Source organism: Corapipo altera, unplaced genomic scaffold (assembly GCF_003945725.1).
Source record: "Corapipo altera isolate COAL_440 unplaced genomic scaffold, ASM394572v1 1, whole genome shotgun sequence".
Classification (NCBI taxonomy): Eukaryota; Metazoa; Chordata; class Aves; order Passeriformes; family Pipridae; genus Corapipo; species Corapipo altera.
In genome coordinates this window covers 15,631,824-15,651,488 of record NW_020884873.1, presented here as the reverse complement: position 1 = coordinate 15,651,488, position 19,665 = coordinate 15,631,824, and the positions used below count along the sequence as shown (strand labels likewise).

Below are 19,665 nucleotides of genomic sequence, written 5' to 3'. Positions count from 1 at the left end.
AGGCAACTACAGAAATGGCTTTTGGTCTTCATACAGTCCCAGACTAAACATGATCTAGTGGCAGAGCTAAAAACATCTATCTCTGCCCAGTTGCCAAAATGAGCCCAAATGAGCCCTGGCCCAGGTCGATGTCACTGGTTGGAGCTCAGCCCCGTGTCAAGAGTCAGCCACGTGCCCATCCCCTCCACTCGTTTATTGACAAGATAACTCTGTTTACTCTGCTCTGGCTGCAGCGCTGCTGCTTTTTGTGAAAAACGAAGGGGCACATACAGAGCTGTGGGGCTGTAAGTAGAAGGTAGTACAGGAAAAGTACCTGAGAAGGACCTGGGCTAGAGGAAAAGCAGATGCTTCAGGGAGGAGTGAGTGAGTGGTGGTGCAACTGAGTTCAGGGAGCCCAGTGTCAGGAGACTGGACAGTGAGAAGCGCAAGACAGAGGGAGTCTTGCAGACTGGGACTGAGAGGTACTGTGCTTTCCTTTCATCTGCCTGACCACTGTGGTAACCAGACACGCTGTCTACTGCCATCTTCCCTCCATCCAGTGACCTACACCTGCCGGACAGAATCTACTCCATCCCTGTGCTGGGGAGCACACCCTATTGTTTACCTCTCCCTCCAGTGGGACCAAAGAGGGTGGCCAAGGAACACAGCATTTGCTCAGCAACTCCCTGTCCCCTGAGGAGGACAACATAAGCTACCTCTACCAGCCTCCTGGGTTGGTCTTCTCTGCACAGCTGGAGGTTCTCTTACCCTGACTTTTTCTGGACCCCCCCTGCTCATCCTGCACATCTTCTGTCCCTGTGAGCCTCCAAACCCTCCATTTCAGAAAAGAAAAAAGTGGTTGTACGGGGTGCTCTGACCCATTGTGGGCAGGACGGTGCAGGACAAAGGCCGAGTTGAAGGGACGTGACACCAGGTTATTGATCGCTGCGGAGACCTTGAGCTTGGGTAAATAGATGTCCTACTTTCTCTCCCACTCCATGCATGTGTGAGCTGGCTGGTGTAGGGGTATGGGCCAGGTCTCACAGGAAGCAGCAGGCTTTAAAGGTAGGTCTACAGCTCTGGGGGAAACCCCAGTGCCTACCATCAAATCTACTAACAAAGAGGCTCTTCTGCTGCTGCTTCCTGCCCTACTCTCACTGCCTCTCCATCTGTGGTTGTGTGCTTATGCCTGCTGTTTCTGAAGGGATACTGTGATAGCAGAGAAGTGCCCTTGCTCTCCTGCACTGCCTGACTTGACTCCTTGGGAAGGAGATCCTCCCCAGGGATTGCACAGAGAGGTGCTCCACAAGGAGCAAGGGAGGGCAGCCTGTGCTGGGCCTGTTTATACTGTCTGCCTCTCTGCTCTTGTGTTAGAGCAAGAGGATGTGTGACTGTTTGTCCGAGTGATGATGTTCACCAGGCTGGGTTTAATGTTCCAGAGTGAGTTACCTGGTGCTTATGTTCTGCAAATGTGTTCTCATGTTGCAAGGCAGCCTGGAGGACTTGGAGCTCCATAACTGGGGGAAAGGAGACTGAAAAGCCCCTTTGCCCTTATGAAGTGATGCTCAATGGCATCCACACAGGGTAAAATGTGCATGAGGCCAGCCATCTCTTCCCACATCTGTAGCAAGTCCCTCACATGCACTCCTGCCCCCAAGCTCACATCCACATGCACATACACTGGGCATGAAGAGGACTCACAGGCACATAGACAGGACACAGGCCCAAGACCTCTGTCCCCTCCCACGTGGATGCATTCATATCCCTTTCCTCTCCAATTACAGAAACACAGGAATGCCTTTGGGGGAAAGCATGCACTGGGTGGTGGCAAAGGAAAGGAAAAGTGGATGAGATAAGCAGTATTAATGGGGCTCTCTTGGGCAATGGCATTTCTTACCCTCAGAGTCTGGGGCTGACAGAAGTGATGCAGTCAGGGAGAAACAAAAGAAGCAGCCTGGGGTAGATGAGGGGCAAAGAAGACAGGTGTCCCCTGGCACAGTCAGAGGGTGGTGGAGGGCTGAACATTAACCAGCTGCTCTCTTCTCATCAGCTCAGCTAGTGAATCAGAGCCAGCATCATCTTTGCCTGGGAACACATGGTCTGGTGGGAATGGCAAGGTTTGCTTACTTTAAAGGATGAAGATAAAAATGGCACAGTGGGCAAAGTGCAACTTTGGGCTCCCAGGCTGTGGCTGCTTTGTGCAATTTCTGCGTACATTTGAGGTCACAGATTTCTTTTGCATTTATTTCTGGGTCAATATAATACCAGTTTTAAAACAATTCCCAGCCTGGGAGGACAACACTTTTGCATTCAGAAAAATGCATTATTGTATTCATTTGTGGTTTTGGCAGAAGCAAAACCCAGGGAATATCTTTGAAAATCAAGGATGGTGATCTAGAAGCCAGTCTCCCACTGATTTAGGAGTTTTACTCACGTTAGCTCTGATCAAAGTCTTTGATGGCTGGCCCCAGAGATCTCTTGGGACTATAGATCTTGGGAGAGGAGGACAGAGATGACATAACACCTGCAGAGACAAGTGTAAAGGGAAGCATAAAACCCAGCCTGACAATGGCATGCTGTGTCACCAGATGCCCCTGATGGAGGCCGAGGAACAGGAGGAAGACTCCAGCTCCCTCTCAAATGACAAATCGGAGAGTAACTCACATCACTGCCTCTGCTATGTGCCGCTTGGGATTGCCCTTCTTGTGCTGGCTGGAGCTGCTGCAGCAACCTGGTATTTCCTAGGTAAAAATTCACATTTTTCCCCCTGCAGGAGGTGGATGGGGTGTAGTCAAAGCAATGCCCAGCCCAATGTTAGTGACTCTGAGTGATCTTTAGACACTCATACACAAGGGGTAAACCCCAATCTCCTACAAGGTATTCCAGTAGTGTCTTCTGTTGGCAGACTACAGACCATGGCACCTGGAACCATCCATCCTGCAGTTTTACTGTGGCAGCCTCCAGGTCCTCAATTGCCGGTACTCCCCGGAACTTGGGCATGTGGAGTCCAGAGCCTTCTGGTTGGAGTCAGCTAAGCTCCAGAACATGGTGAGAGCAGTTTCATGTACAGTCTCTGAGGCCTTTCAGCCAGTAGAAAGAGGAAGGGGTCAGGTACTCCCATCCAAGGACAGACTTGGTGGGTCTATACAGCAAGAGGGATGAAACTCCAGATTGGCCGTAGGTCCTTTGCCCTGTAATATTGCACTATAGTTATCAGATGACGTTTACTTTTCAGCTGAAGGAACTGATTCGTACCACAGAGCTGGGTCGATATTACAACTCGAGCACAGTGTATGCCTTTGGGTGAGTAGCACCTACAGCATATTTGCTTGTTCGTGTGTGAAAGCTTCCAGTTAATTGTACTCTGGTTTCACTGAAACCTGGCCATGACAAATTTCTGCAGTCCCTCCACACGAGCTCCAGGCAAGGCTGGACAGTCCAGATTCAGAATGGTCCCAGCATAACACAGCTGAGGATATTTTGATGTTCTTGTTCATCCCAGGCCATGATGAAAAGCCAAAACTGAGAAATTTTTCAGAGAGGCAAAAGTTCAAGGGAGGAAAAAAAATTCACTGTGAAGAGATGAAAAAAAACTTTTGGCTTGGCATTATCAGTAAAAACTAAACAGCTGGAAATTAATTTGTCTAATCCCAGGAAGTAATTTTATGGCCTGATTCTAGGCACCAGAAGGGAGAGGTCAGAATGCCCTATGGAAAAGGTATTCCAGCCAAGAAGCATGGACCACCTGGGAACATGATAACAGTGGAATGGGACAGATGTAGGACTACAGCTTTACAGATCATAACAGTAGATCATGATAGCAGAAATAATTTCCAGACTAATGGTCATTTGCTTCTGATTTTTTTTTCTATGCACCCCTAAATTTGTCCTTCACCTAAAAAAAATTCCAATTTTGATGTAATTCCATTTTCAATTGGGGAAAGAAAAGTCTCACTTGCAACTCTTCCTCTAGCCTTTTACTGAACAAATGTTTGTTTCAACAACTCTTTGTCTTCCCCCACCCATTTTACTCAGCTAGCTGGTTGAACAGAGCTTTCCCAGTCACAGTCTCCTGCAGTTTGAGCCTGCCTAGCATTAATGGGTTGTACTAAGGTACTGAGTCATAAATCATCCACTTGTCACCATTTGTCACAACTGAGAGGTGGGACAGTGAAGTCTTGAGTGTTTCTTTTCAATCCCTGGTCAGTAGTATCCAAAGATCATTTCTACCTGAAATGAGACTACTCATTAGACCAGGCCTGATTAATTATCACATTAATTTGAGCTCATATGGTCATCACTAAAGCCAGATGGCATAAAAAAACTTCCTCCCACAAAGCACTATGCGTTGGCTCAAACCATGGACATTGCAGCTCTCCTGCCCCATTCAGAGATGTTCCTCTGGGTCACAGCAGTGAGATGGAACTTCCACACAGATATGTCTGATTTGTGGAAAAACAGTGGAGGGTGTGTTAATCTCTGGGGTTTGTCTCTCCAGTTGTTCTGGAGATGTAGAGAATATTTGACATGATATTTCCCTGTTAGGGAGGGGGCTCTGACCTTCTTCTTCTGGTTCACACTCCAAATCCCTGAGAGTCAGCAGAAGGAAACAACTGCTGAGAGGGTAAACACAGTGCTCCACCAAGAGCTCTCCACCAGCTTCAACAGCTCAGGCAGCCTGTCCTACCAGACGGAGTACAGGGTCAACCCAGACTCTCTGGTTCTCCTCGGTAAGTACCAGCTGCTCCCCTGTGGCCTGAGAAATCAGAAATGCTCCCAAGATCTGTAAGGTTAGGAGTCACTACTGAAGGGGACAGGGGAAACCTGAAGAAGAAATAGTAAGGATCAGAAATACAACTACATTTATTTCTTCCTGATAGAGAAGAAATGAAGTTTGATTTTAAAAAAAATCATTGTTCCTTTGAAGGACTAAATATTACTGGAGATACAGCAGACCATGATCAGCTAGGTAATTTTTTTTCCACCCATCAGCTTTGGCTTCTCTGGAGCAAGACCTTAGACAGGTCATGACTCTGATCAGCTCAGGTTGAAAATAGCAAGCAATTAGGTTTCCTACTTTCCTTTGGGAGATTATTCCAGACTATTTGATAGAGAGAACAAAAGCAACATACCTGAGTCACCACTAAGACTTCTTCTGAGACAAAGTACCATTGCCACTTCAGTACCTGACTGATTTTAAATCTGATGATTTTAAGGGTTATTTATTGTTGCCCACAAAAAAGGTCCCAGCCTGTTTAAAAAGCCACCCATACAAAAACTGCTCTAAAATAAGTGTTAGGAAAAGGACTAGGGATGTGTCTATATTCAGTGCGTCCAAGTTCAATGGAATTTATATTTGGTCTTTATAATGAAGCTTAACTTCTTAGCCTGGTCTGATCCCTCTTACTGAGTTCCAAATCTCCCAGGTTTTAAAATACATTTTTTTTCTTCTCTTCTCTTGGGAGTCCTATTTCCAAGTTTCTTCTTCTCTTGAAATGTTACATCCCAGGATTTTTTCCCTCAGACGTGCTAACTTGCACTTTTCTGAGATGAAGCTTCTTTTATTATATCCCACCCATATTTTCTTTAACTTTTCCCTCTACATCCCAACTGTTTTGTGGGTCATTTTTTTTGCGTGTGTAAAGAAAATTCTATTTCCTCAAAATGATTCCCTCATCCAGACCATCATTTTAAGATCTTATTCTGAAGCTGCATTAGCATCTCATGAAAACATCTCCTCCCGCAGTTACCATCAGTCCCTTCTACTTATGATTTGTTTCCAGCATACCAGACCTTATGTTCAGCCAATCTAAATGAACTGTCTTGACAAAGACATCATAAGGAAATATGCTAAATGCTTCCAAGTGAGCCCATCTAGCATTTTCCCTTTATTTCCTCACTTCATAATGTAACTCATAAACAAATAAAAATGATGGTGCCATACTTTAACTATTCCCAGTTCCCTCTTACTCCCTTTGCATCTGTTTCACTGTTTAATCCATTTCATCAGACCACATTTCTTTCTATTTTGGACTTAACACACCAGTTACAGTTTCTCCAGCTCCTTCTGCTTTCCCTAGTCCTTTCCACCTCCCTCTTCGGTCAGGAGCACAGTCTAGCAACTGAGGCAAAAGCCAAAAACCTCTTATACTGCTGGACCAGGGTGACCTCAAGCCAATGACTTAACCTCTGGCTTCCTCTGCCCTGTAAAATTAGAGTGAAAAAATAGCTAGCTAATAGCATGTCATTAGTACTTCATTGCTTTCTGACAGACTCATTTGCTGGCCTGTTTAGCTCTAAACATTCATTCTGCCTTGAGACACAGAGCTGAAAACCATTGACTAGTGCAGGAAACTCTCCAACATCTCCAGTGCTTTATTTTTATTAGCAGCTACACTTGCCCCAGGATACCAGCTTCCCCTTTCCCCAAAAGTCTTTCAGGGCATCCTTTCCCCTACAGGAACTCAGTTATATTGCCTTCAGATACAAAAATACTTACTATCAGCTCAGCACACACTTTTCCCTACAGCACATAAGCTTCTCTAGGAGCCTGCCTTATGCCTGCAGGATCCTCTTTTCCATAACATCTGTTTTTGCTATGACAAAACCATTCATTTCTCCCCACAGAATTGCTTAGGAGCTACAAAAGACCAAAACCCTGACCTAGGCAAACCCCCAACAGCAATTCTTACACCCAGCTGACCTCACAGTGCCTTATATTTTGGCAAATACTCCCAGTAGCACCTGGTCTTTGGCTGATTCCAGTTCAGCTGGGAGGCTGGAGGAAAGCCCAGCTCTCTTAAAAGTGTTGTCCACCCTGTGACTCTGTTTTGCACAGATTTATAGTCCTTGCTGGTGACTTTCTGTGCATCTCCCTTCTCCAAAGTCAGACTCTATAAGGATGTTGAGTAGCTCATCAACCAGTGACCATCAAAAGAGACCTCCTTCTCCACCCTCAGTAACTCCTGTATTTTTCAATGAGGGTTCTTTAAACTGGGAGAGCAGATGGTGAAGGCTCTGGGAAGGGGGGCTGTGCTTGTGGTGTGACTGCCAGAGGAGGGAAATGACTGCCTGAAGCAATTTCAGGACCTCTTGGGAAGAGGTCCTGGAATAGTACATAAAAAATGGACAAGGCAAAAAGCAGAGAAGTCTGTGGTGGGCTGGAAAGTATGAACTGGGGCTGCTGGATTTGGGGCAGAGGGCAGAGAGATGGGTTGGGGAAGGCATGGCTGAAACAGGTCCCCTAGAGCAGACAGAGAGGTACCTGGAGGATGCCCCATGCCAAAGCTGTGAGTGAACCAGTTACATAGGAAGGAAGGGAGTCCTCACCTGCTGTGCTAGCATTCAGATCCAACCAGTTTATCTTTTGGTTTATCTTCCTTTATATATTTTCTTTCTAACAGAATCCAGTGTGAAAGACATAGCAGTGCTGAAATCCACTCTGGGTAGGCTACCTTTTCCTTTCTTTTCGAGTTCATGACTTTGTGGGAGGGATTTTCACAGGGGACAGAAAGCTTGTTGGCTTCCTGGAGCTGTAAAATTTGGGAAGGGAAGAAGAGAGTAGGAGCAAGGGAGCACCAGTGCTGCTGCTTGGCCAGATGCAAACTACATGACTCAGCTGTGTGGTGGATGGCTCTGAGCATCCTGACAACGCTGCCCCCGTAGGCCTCCACTAGGCAGAGATATCAGCTACCAGGGGCAATGCAGCCACCTTAGTCTTGTCCTGGTCCTAATGAGAACTGTCAAGTAGCTTGGTGAGCTGGTACAACAGTGCTAATTTCAGGCACCATGCAGTGTTGCTGATCATGTGTGTGGGCGGGGGCGGTGGGCATTTCCTGCATGGCTCTGCATTGGATGTGCTGTCAGTCATTTAAGAGTCTGTTGTCTTAGCAATGTTTGAAGATGCTTTAAGTAATTTTGGCCAGTGTTGTAAGTGCTGTGGCTGGCAGCTTGCATTAGATGTGCTGTTAGAAACTCACCTTTGAGCTGATATTTACTCAAAAATTCTAGTGTGAAAGTCTTCTGAAACCTGGAAATCAGACAAGGGAGATGTAAAGCCAGGAAGAATATGAGGCTGAGAGAAGAAAAAGGTGAAAAAGAAAATAAAGCCAATGAAAGAAAACTGTGCTGTGCTGATATTTAAAGCCTGAGGTAGTATTAGCTTAATCAAGGACAGTTCTTAGAGAGAAAAACTGTGGCAACAGTACAAAAGGATCAGTGACACCACAACATATGTAGAATTAAATTGCGATCACTGGGATGAGTCAGCCTTACCCTAAAATGTGGTTCACACTGATGTCCCTAGCAATCTCCTATCTTAATTTCCCTTACAACCATCCCTAAGCTCCCCTTTGCCTCCATTTAGATCACCCAAACGTTTGAATCCCTCTATCTTTCCCTTTGATTCAGGTTGCTACAGGTACAGCTACGTCCAGGAGGATGACATCCTAAGGCTAGAGGGCCCTGATTACCTGGCCTCCAGTTGTCTTTGGCACCTTCGTGGCCCCAAGGGCTATATGATCAAGCTGCACCTGGAGTGGACTCTCCCTGATTGCAGGGACCGTCTGGCAATGTACGATGCAGCTGGGCCCCTGGAGAAATACCTCATCACCTCGTAGGTAGCTCCTGAGCTGGGGGAACACGGTGGGGAAGCCAGGCAGGATGGCGTGACACACCACAGCAGAGGAAGGTGTTAGACTACATCAGAGGAAATTCTCTTTGATGCAGAACCTGCCTCTTGCTGATCAGCTGAAGTCACTGATGTGGGATATGTATTGCACAGGCAGCTGTGCAGCACGAGCTGTCTCACCGTTGGCCCTTTGTTTGGTTCAGTTGTGCCTCACAGCAGACATAGGCTGTGTATGGATAACACAGACCTCCATTGTCTCTCTCATTCTTCTCTTTCATTTGTTTATTGCTTGCTGCACTCCCATCTTTTTATCTCTTTTCCCCGAGGATCTATGGCTGCAGCCGGCAGGAGCCCATTGTGGAAATCCTTTCGTCTGGCCCTGTCATGTCCATTGTGTGGAAAAAAGCCATGTACAGCTACTTTGACCCCTTCATCCTCTCAGCACAGGCGGTGCCCCTCAAAGGTAAGGAAGACTGGAGGAGGGCGGCTGTAGATATAGGAGAAGACAGGACATCTCCTCCTAGAAGTCCTTCATCCCTATGAAGGGCAGAATTCACTCTGAATTGCAAGGGTAGAGATGGTCAGTAAAAGGCAAGTCAGGTGTTGCTCCCTCACTTGTACTCACACACTAGCATGTGGCTCAAGCCTTTAGAGCCCGGGCTCTGGCAGGCAGAGCCTGAGAGATCATGATACTTTAAAAGAAGGGTCTCATGCATGGACAGACCAGATGTGGCCTGGACGTCACATCCACATGCACTCGCAGATAAATGTAATTTCTACATAAGACTCTAAGACAGTAATAGACATTATTATTATCCTTCTCTGGATAAGAGGGGGATGCTAAAAGTCTTGCTGGGTAGAAATGGCCACTTGAAGGGAGATGGCAGAACACCCCAATCACCTTTAGCATCAGTCCCTTTTATCCTCTTCTCTAATGGGCTGGATACATGGCATCTCCACACTGAGACTGAGCTGGCGGATAGCAGGGCCTTGAATGTCTGTATTTACAGCTTGTGAAGTGAATATAACTCTGCGGGAGGGCCTGGAGCTGCAGGGGAAGATCGGCACCCCACATTACCCCAGTTACTACTCGCCCAACACGCAGTGCACCTGGCACATGACGGTAAGAGCCAGCTCCCAGAAGAGCAACCAACCCATCCCTGAAACCCGGGCAGCACTCCACGCATTGTGGAGAGTACAGCCATTTCTCTGAGTCAGACCATCATGAGAAGCAAGCAGTAGGTGACAACCTGCCTAACCTCCACATAAGGTGTGTTTCTGAAGGGTAAGGAGTCTAATATTGCATACCAGCACAGAGATACCATAGCTGAGGAGGAATCTGAAGTCTGGTCTCCAGAGGAGTTCTTCAAAGCAGAACCAGAGTGCTAGGAATTGCCAGGTTTAACACCAGCAGCAGAGCCACCCTGGGCTATGGCATGGCCCCACTTCCTTCCTTCTCACCCGCGATGTGGCCAGACACATCTGGTCTTCACATCTGCGCTGCTCATTTCTGATTTATGGAGTGTGCTGCAACACTTATAGGAGCCATCTCTCCTCTGCTCTGGACACTCTTGTCTGCAGGTCCCTTCCCTCGACTATGGAGTCACCCTCTGGTTCGATGCCTATGCGCTCAGCAGACAGAAGCACGACCTGCCCTGTACCCAAGGCCAGTGGATAATTCAGAACAGAAGGTGTGTGTTGGGGTCCTGGTTTCTCTCTCTCACTTCCCACCTGGGATTAAACTCGTATTAAACCTCTGCAGGTTCCCTGCTCACTTCAGCCACCATACCTGACAAAGGCAAGCCTACACTCAGTGGCCACTGCTTCTGCTGGTGCCTCTTGCTTTTCTATTTTTTCAGCTTGCCTTGTTCACTGTCTCCCCAGTGAACACATTTCTTATGGATTTTCTTTGAGCTACCAGCCTGCTTTCTCTGTCTTGCTGTTTGCACCAGGCTTCTTAGTTTTCTCCTCTGTGTGTAACCTTGGTGTCCTCCCACATCTCCTGTGTTTGCAAATCTGCCTGTCACCGCCTCTGCAATATTATCTGTGTGTGCCATTGCCTTACATCCACCTCCGTACAGATCTTCCCCTTAGCTCCATATCCTCCTTTTTTGACTGCAGCCACTTCCCCCTGCAGGACTTCTCAAAATTAGCATCTATATTTAGCTGGGGCTCACCACTGCCCAGGTGCAAAGGGTGGAGAGCTGTTGTGCTCTCATCTTCCCAAAGCAGGCTCTGAGATAGATGGACCCACAGCTTTTATTTTTTCCTCCCACTTATTGCAAAATTGCCATTTTCCCTCCAAAACCTCCCCCGACCCATCTCATTAGTGTCTTCTCCACTGTTCCTGTGGATGTAACTTTTCCTTTGATGAGTATGATCAGGAAGCTGTGTTCCCCTGGCTTAGGATTTCTCCTTTTTCTCTCCCCACCTTCAACTCTTAAACTGTCAGTGCCATAATCTCTGCAACATGGTTTCTTCAGGAGGATGCCAAAGAAGAATCTTCTTACATTATAAGAACTGAGCTGCTTTGCATGGCCTGAATTCAGTGCCTGCCAGAAAGCGGGAAATGTCCAGAGATAGTGGGGTCACTCTGGACTCTCTATCTCATGCATATTTAAGGCATTTTCCCTTCCTGGTTTTCCCCCAACACCCAATCTGTGTGGCCCTCTTCCCAATGCAGCCCCACCAAGCCCCCTTGCCCCATTCTGTTGTCTTCTCCTCCCTCCCTGTCCAAGCCATCTTGTCTGTGTTTGCTCCTCAGGTTGTGTGGGCTGCGGACCCTACAAGCCTACGCTGAGAGGATCCCAGTCTCATCTTCTGCTGACATCACCATCGCCTTTACCTCACAGATCTCCTTAACTGGCCCTGGTGTACAGGCAGCTTACAGCCTGTACAACCAATCTGACCGTGAGTTCAGGCTTCTCCCTGCTCCTTAGTGGGGTGGTGGGTACTCGCAGCCCCTGTGCACTTGGCTTGTGCTAGGAAAAACACAAGGCACATTCCATGAGCCCTACACACCATCCACCCTTCAGGAACATGCTCACAAGTCAGTGACACATGCACCATTGATCTCCCCAAAAGGAGAGGCATTTACGTGCAAAGCTGCTTCTGCACTTGTGGCCCTGCCTCATGTTGCCAGAGCACCCATGTGACAAAACCCAAGGTCAGAGAGTTGTCTAAAATCTTACCCTCATAACAACATCACAGGCTGGCCTTGGGAATTCATTGAGAAATCATCTCTGCTTGAAGCAACGTTTGTTTTGATTATGAGAGCTCTTAGAGAGCTTTTTCCTGTTCACCTTGGAATCCATGCAAACAAGAGACAAATAAAACTGCACACAAATATACATACACGCATATACAAATGCTGTCTGCAGTCTGTCTTTACAAGGTTTCACCGTCTCCCTCCTAAAGGGTGCCAGTAATGCATACCAGTCCCTGAAGACATGCAGCTGCCAGTATGTGTCTAACACCAACCCTTTCAAGGTCCCAACCAAATTTTAATAACAACTCCAAAGAGCCTATTTCAGCTTTCCCACAGCATTCAGGAGACATGAAAGAGTACTAAACTAGAGATATGGTTTATCAGGCAGGTGGTTATCCTGGCTATTGCCCATTGGTACAATGCAGAACAGGGAAAGAGCCAGGTGCATAGCCTGGCTCCATTTGCCCTTGTTAAGAGCAGATGACGAGGCAGATTTTGGGGAGCACAGTGAGTGCTGCCAGCACACTGCAGCAGAACTTGTGTGGTCAGGAAAGTGTGCAGCTCCGTGCTTCACTTTCAAGCCATGGTGCTCTGGTGCACAAGGTTTCCAGTCCCTGGGCACTAACCACTCTCTGCTGGTTTCACAGCCTGTCCTGGGGAGTTCCTATGTTTGGTGAATGGCTTGTGCGTCCCAGCCTGTGATGGGATCAAAGATTGCCCCAATGGGCTGGATGAGAGAAATTGTGGTGAGTGATTTCTTCTCCCCACTGGTCCTCAGTCTCAGCAAGACACAGCCCCTTGCTTCTCCAAAAGCAGGGAGAGTTGGGAAAGATTTGGTCAGCCTAGGTACAGCCTCATACCTCCCCCCAGAAACTTAAACCTCTGCATCCTTGAAAGTCTCATCCCACTGCTGTCTAGCTTTAGCCTGCTCTGGATGGAGCAGCAATTCTTCTGGCTTCTGTGCGCAGCACAGTCTTCCTGGGAGAACCCCCTAGTACCCACGCACCAAGAGCTCCAGGCAGCCTGAAAGAAGCCCCCTGCTCAGGCTGTCCCCCACCTTGTCCTGCATTCCTCCTACCCAGGGTCTACTATCAACCTCAGCCCTGGCCTACAGCCCACTCTGCTGTCATACACTCAGCATCCCCCTCCCATTTCACACCTACCCAAGCCCGCCTACTACCCTTCTCTCTCTCCTTTCCCCCCAGGCCATTTGTGACATTTGATCTGTACAGATCATCAGTCACATATTGTGCCCCAGTTTGGGAGCATCAAAGTCCTTGATCAGCCCCAGTCAGTTCTTCATGCCAACAGCAGTTAGTGCTGACACGAACACCACCCTTAGCATCCCAGCACTCCTGCAGAGCCCCATCTTTATAGGAATTGTGATTCAGGTTTAGACATGACATCTAATTCATCTATTCTCCCATCTCCAGTGTAAGGGGGCAGCTCATCATGTTGTTGCCCCAACATCACTAACATTGCATCACTAATGTTTCATTAGTTGTCCCCTATGGTTGTTTTTTCAGACAAAGATCCTGAGCTACTGGAGACAGTGGCCAACTCTGAAAGATTCAGAGGAAGGTGTAGGAAAAGTCTAAACAAAAAGGAAGGAGAAATCTTTCTCAAGGAAGTTTTAAGACAGTGCTAGAAATGTGAGAGCTCTCACAGGATCACCAAGGTTGGGTTTTGTATTGTCTGCAGTTTTGCTGACAGTGTTCTCTGTCCCATCATCCATCTGTCTGACATCAGGGTTTGTGTGCTTCCTTCATCTAGACGTGTATACATTTGCATCCTTATGAATATCTAATCCTTTCTTGAAGCCTGGTAGCTTCTTGGCCCCAGCGACATTGTGTCATTCAGTTCCACAGGTTGACACAGACCAAGACTAACAAAAAAACTTTCTCAGTGTTTTCAAACATCCCTTCATATTTGAAAAACAAAAGAGAAATGTCGTGATTTCCTTTCTTTCTTATACTGTTGCTTTTCTGGTTATTCACTCCATGTCTGTATGGAACAGACCCTGTCTTTGAAATCAATGTTCAAGTTGCCTCAGACCTTCATGTGCCTTTAGTCATCTGGAATCCTCATGCTAATTAATGAAGAAATTACAGTCATTGCAGTAAGAAAATGCCCAGGAGGTACTGGCCCATCACGTTCTGTGTTGTACATAAATTTGCACAAACACAGGACGAGTTCCTGCTACAGAAATGTGTGATCAGAAGTTAAACTCTGTGATGGACAGGCCTATCTCCATCCTGAGTGGCCATCAGAGCTCATGGATTCCATTGTCGTTCAGGACTCACATGCAAGGGGAACCACTGGTCTGTATGAGATGGTGATCCATGAGCTGAGGGTGATAGCAAGGCAGGAGGAACAGTGACCTCATCAGACAGGATGCAGTCCTACAGAACCGTAACAAGGCAAGCAGACCAGGTCTGATGATGGTAGCTTGAGAAGTCCAGTGACCTCAAAGCACATATATAGTGCTGAGGCAGGTTTGAGGCCAAGAAAGAAAAGTCAGCAACAATAAAGTGTTAAGGCAGGGTGCAGGCATACCTACAATGTAGGTCAGGCAAAAACTACACAGCTGCACTATACTAGAGCTGGTCTTAAGCACAGCTTATGAGGTGTGGGAAGAGTTTGTAGAGACTATTGGTGCACTGAGGACCCTGACCTCACACCTTGTCTTGCATGCCCAATTCGCCTGTCCTTCCCTTCCATGCAGTGTGTCCTGCAAAGTTCCAGTGCCACGAAGACAGCACTTGCATCGAGTTCAGCAAGGTCTGCAACCAGCAGCTGGACTGTGTCAATGGGAGCGATGAGGAGCAGTGCAGCGAAGGTAGGGAGGGGACAGTGCTGGCATGAAAAATGCCTTCCCCTACATTTGAACCAAGGCTGTTGGAAGCATAATTCCTTCATGTGACATAAGGACACCAGCTGGTAGTTAACTTGCCTGACCTGCTCACAATGTTTGTGAGCTGTTTGTTTGTTCAGGAAATTCCCTGTCATCATTTATGGAGTTCCCACAAGCTCTCTGTTGGCTTTTCTCCCCCACTTAAGGGACTTCAGGCTATGTCTACAACCAGATGCCCTCCCTCAGCCTTGACTCCCCTTCCTTTTTGCAGGGGTCCCCTGTGGTCCTTTCACCTATCGCTGTGAAGACGGGACCTGTCTGAAGAAACCCAACCCCCTGTGTGACACCACTGCAGACTGCAAGGACCTGTCTGATGAGAAGCGCTGTGGTGAGGAAATGATCAGTTGCATGTCACTCAGGCAGGTTCAGGATGACATGCAGCTGCAGGTGGTCCCCTTTTTCCCCACCACCCCAGAAAAAGCACCCATCCTCCCTTGTTCCACCACCTTCTCCCCACCCCAGTCCCACAGTATCAGTGCTCCTGCTCCATCCTGAGGTGGCAGGGTCAGCAGCAACGAGCAAACTCGGTGCTGAACTCATCTCCTTCAGGCAGAGGCATCAGGCCAGATAATGTCTCATAATCCAGGTTCAACCCACAGGCTTCCTGTTGGAGCCCTGTGTTGGCTTATGTGAAGTAATACCATCATACAAGGCTCCAGCCAGAAAAATCACCCATGTCTGCATGGCCACTGACAGGGAGAGAATTTATGTTTTGATTTCTCTACTTATTTTTTTCTGGAGCCTCGGTAGGCAGTGAAAGGGAATGACTGGGAGGGTTTCCTGACAGCACAGTCAGCACGCTGCCCCAAAGGCATGCCCAGGATGCAGCTGGAGGTGGGGAGCACTGTGCAGGCATCAGCAGGGACACACACTGGGAGGGAGAGCTCACTACACCTGTCTTGGGCAGTACATAAAGCATCTGCTGAATAGGTAAGGCAGGGGATCAGAGGTCAAACTCTTCAGTCAACTAAGTAGGAAACAAAGGGAAGGCACAGTATATCATGTTCCCTTCCTTCCTTGAAGTACCTGCCGTGTCTCCTCCTCAGACTGCGGGATGCAAGCCCCTCTCAGCAGGATTGTGGGTGGTCTGAATTCTGTGGAAGGGGAATGGCCATGGCAGGCCAGCCTACAAGTTCGGGGCCGCCACATTTGCGGGGGAACACTCATTGCTGATCGCTGGGTGGTCTCAGCTGCGCACTGCTTCCAGGATGAGAGGTAAACGGAGATGGGAGGGTTCTGGATAGAAAGATTTGCATTGCTTGCCATGTCATGCATAATTGGAGGCTCTTCTGACTGGTGAAAATGTCGTGGGGCAGCTGCACCCTTCATCTGGCACTCCTGCCATGCTTCTCCATGGCTTGGAACAGGAGAAAGGGGTATGGATACATGCACTAGTATTTAGGCGTGCGTGCAGGGAAAAAGAAGCAATTTTGGGATTCACAGAACAGCTTTGAGGGGGCAATTTTAGCAGAAAATGCTTCACAGCTCCACCTTTCCTTTGGCTCTGGCATGTATCCATGCTGTCATGGCTCCAGCCATGGAGATGTCAGCAGGTGCTAGATGGGATGAGATAGCATTACCAGCAGAGCATGCTGTGTTGGTCCCATGCTTCTCTGCTGCATCCTACAGGCTGGCTTCCCCCTCCATATGGACCGTTTACTTGGGCAAATACTTTCAAAATGCCACCAGCCATACAGAGGTGTCCTTCAAGGTGATCCGCCTCTTCCTCCACCCTTATTACGAGGAGGACAGCCATGATTACGACGTGGCCCTGCTCCAGCTGGACCATCCTGTGATCATCTCACCTTTAATCCAGCCTATCTGCTTGCCTGCTCCTTCTCACTTCTTTGAGCCTGGCCTTCACTGCTGGATCACTGGCTGGGGGGCCCTCAAGGAAGGCGGTAGGTTGAAGGTCTTTGTTGGTGGATTACTGTAGCAGTGCCAAGGTAGAAACATAGGTTCAGATGTGTGGTAGGCAGAACAGGCTTCTGTTCATCCCAAACATCCTTTACTCCTTTTAATTTTGGGTAACAAATCAAGATTACCTGTTGAGTGCCCTGAAACCTCATTTAGAGAGGCAGGTTTGAGAGTCTGGTAATCTATATGGGGAAAGCATGTGTTTCTTCATTCAAAGACTAGAATAGTCCTTCAGGTCAGCTTAGTGCCTTCACCCACTCACACACTTGCTCCTGCTGCTTCCTGAATGGAAACACTCAGGAGACTATACAGAGCTGGACACTCATGGTTTGCATACTTAGACAGAAAAGCTTAACATCCATTTCAATGAGAAACAAACTCAGGACTCTTGAGAACCTAGAGGTTTCCCCAAACCAGAATCCCCCTTGTGCCAAAAGCTGAAGAGTCTACAACATATTCTGTAAGGAAAGGCTTGAAAGGGAATTTTGCTCCTTCCATGAAGGTGAAGTGCTCTACTGAAGATCAGAGATTGTGATGCCAGTGGAGAGCAGAACAGAAATTACAATGGCAGGTTTCAGCATGCAGTGAGATAGGCATAGGCTGAGGGATCATGGTAAACAGTGGGAAGTTCCACCATAACTCACCTGCAGTGCTTTTGGTGCTCCATCTTTCAGGGCACATCAGCAATATTCTACAGAAGGTGGACGTGCAGCTCATCCAGCAGAACATCTGCAGTGAGGCCTATCACTACATGATTACTCCCAGGATGTTGTGTGCTGGGTACTACAAGGGCAAGAAAGATGCCTGCCAGGTGACAGAGGAGTTGTGGGATCAAGGTTGACTGCCAGAGGTGGAGTGTGTCCCTAGTCTCATGGATGCAATCCACGGCCTGTAATGAGGGTTAAAAGACCATAGAATGTCCTTTCACCAACACTTCCTCTGATCTAAGTGGCCAGCAATGGCTCTCAGGGCTACTTCTTCCCTTAGGCAGTATCCAAATAGAGTTAAACGTACCCTTTTCTCATTTCAGCCCACTCTCCACTCTTAACCTCCCACTTTCAAGTAAGGTGCCTACATTAGTCTCTTACAGCCTCTTTAGCACCTGTCACACACAGTAACCTGTCTGTTCCTTCGTTACTATCAATCTCCAGGAATTCTTCTCTCCCATCCCTCCTAGTATCCAGTTAAATTCCACCAGCTTCCTTCCTTGCCACATATTTGGAAATGCCATATGGAGCAAAAGGAAACAGTAGAGCAATCAGCTTCTTGGGATGTGGCTAAGGGGGAGGAATTTGCATGATGAAGGAATGAATGTGTTAGGTGTTTGCAATGGGGACTGTTTTTGACATCTGCCTAAGGTACAAGGAATGTTGCAGATATCCCAGGCATGAGCTGAGGGGACAAAGGAATCTGCACATAGAGGGAATCAAAGACAGTGTAATCACGTAGCAGAAAAAGCTGGTGGATCGCCATCACCCCATTTTACTTTTCCTTTCTCTAGGGTGATTCTGGAGGTCCGCTGGCCTGCAAAGAACCCAGTGGCAGATGGTTTCTGGCTGGTTTGGTCAGCTGGGGAATGGGATGTGCACGTCCAAATCACTATGGAGTATACACCAGGATCACTCAAGTGCTGGGCTGGATAAAGCAAACCATGAGCTGAGAAAAGTGCATCTCTATCTTCTCCCCATCACACCTACACTCACATGGCACTCATTTCTGATCTTGCTCACTTGCCTCTCAGAGAGTGTGGGATGTAGTCAGACCCAGGATGTTCTTCTGAATAGGGCAAGAGAAGGCTGCTGTAGGGATTGTAGATAAAAGCAGGCAGACCCTCTTCCCTATCAGTGCTTCACAGAGAGCATCCCAAGGGGTTTTTAGGCTATCCATCCAAAAGAGGGGGGAAGGGAAGGGGAGGGAGGAGGAGTTGGGGGCAATGACATGACACACAGCAATAGTCCCAAGTTGATGGTTTCTGAGAAGAGGAATAAGAGGGTTCATGAACTTTCCACAAAACATGTGATTCAGCCACAGTCTTATGCTGGAACATTTGCTGAAAGAAAATGTGACTGATGTAGTTAGAGATTCCAGTAACTGTGAAATCAATCTGCCTCCCTCTTCCTTCCTGCTGCTTATCCTTCATCCCCCTTCCCCTCCCATCACTCCTCCTCTTCCATCTCCCTAATTGCTTCTTTTCTTAGCTGGCGTGTGCTGTTCAGTGTGCTGTTCAGCTCAGCCAGGCAACTCTTCACGTCTCACTGACTCCCAGGCACGAGTCCAGCATTGCACCCCCAAGCACGTGTCCTGCCTTCCTGCTGGAGCAGCACCCAGCCTCCACTGCTGTACTTCCCTCACTAAAAACACTGGAGCAGCCTCCCATTCCCTTCCCTCAGCCCTTCTAAATACCTTTAACATAAGGATGTCTCAACTGCTTCCATCTCCTATCTCAGGTAATGCAGGAAGTGAAGGAGAAGGTTTCAGGGTACAGTGCTTGAACTGCAACAGCTATGGGTTCGGGTTTTTTACTAAAGATACACATATGTGTGTGTGTGTATATGGATATATACACAATGGACTGCTCTCTAGAATTAGAAATAAAATTAATCTGAGGATTTTTTTGGCTCTAGTTTGCCTCACTTTGTTAAAACCTATTTTGGGGTTTGTATGTTTTTGACCAAGGTCCAGTCCTGGCACTGGCAACTGGTAAAAGTTTCCACACCCCTGCCCACCCCAGGTGTCCCTAGTACAGTGGGATCAATACTTCAGCTAGACAGGTGGTCCTCACTTATTGTTATGATTTAGGGGTGCAGGTACCAATAAGCAAACCTGCTCTGTAGCCCAACTGCCTGCAGTGGGGATGAAGCACAGATGCAGTGAGAAGTACCTCCAGACCCAGAAGACAGGCGCAGCACCAGCCACCAGCTTCTGGTGGCTCCAGATGATGAATCCAAACTCCTTTTCTCCAACTCCCACCCCCTCCTATCAGCAACGAATTCTTGCCACTTGAAATGAAAGGCAGCA

General features: G+C 47.8%; 1 protein-coding gene across 4 annotated transcripts; it reads left to right on the top strand.

The window, feature by feature from the left end:
• Positions 1 to 99: 99 nt before the first annotated feature.
• Positions 100 to 19,256, top strand: TMPRSS6 (transmembrane serine protease 6). Of its 4 annotated transcripts, none has more exons than XM_027663799.1 (18): positions 100 to 945; positions 2,568 to 2,724; positions 2,885 to 3,027; positions 3,215 to 3,282; positions 4,525 to 4,709; positions 7,383 to 7,424; positions 8,389 to 8,593; positions 8,935 to 9,071; positions 9,619 to 9,731; positions 10,190 to 10,299; positions 11,373 to 11,518; positions 12,464 to 12,562; positions 14,542 to 14,655; positions 14,942 to 15,058; positions 15,777 to 15,945; positions 16,360 to 16,631; positions 17,322 to 17,458; positions 18,149 to 19,256. In XM_027663799.1, the coding sequence occupies exons 2-18, from the start codon at positions 2,568 to 2,570 to the stop codon at positions 18,305 to 18,307; spliced, it is 2,373 nt and encodes a 790-aa protein (XP_027519600.1). In that variant the 5' UTR covers positions 100 to 945; the 3' UTR covers positions 18,308 to 19,256. The 4 variants fall into 4 exon arrangements, with proteins under 4 accessions (XP_027519600.1, XP_027519591.1, XP_027519577.1 ...); XM_027663790.1 differs by having other exon boundaries at positions 940 to 1,044; positions 4,576 to 4,709; XM_027663776.1 differs by having other exon boundaries at positions 940 to 1,044.
• Positions 19,257 to 19,665: the final 409 nt, after the last annotated feature.

What these genes read in the sequence shown, in the direction of transcription:
- TMPRSS6 (XM_027663776.1), top strand. Translation starts at nt 982, where the DNA reads ATGTGTGAGCTGGCTGGTGTAGGGGTATGGGCCAGGTCTCACAGGAAG. An exon ending in AGACTCTCTGGTTCTCCTCG is followed by an intron (nt 4,710 to 7,382) that starts GTAAGTACCAGC and finishes TCTTTCTAACAG; the next exon opens with AATCCAGTGTGAAAGACATA. An exon ending in GCTGGATGAGAGAAATTGTG is followed by an intron (nt 12,563 to 14,541) that starts GTGAGTGATTTC and finishes CCTTCCATGCAG; the next exon opens with TGTGTCCTGCAAAGTTCCAG.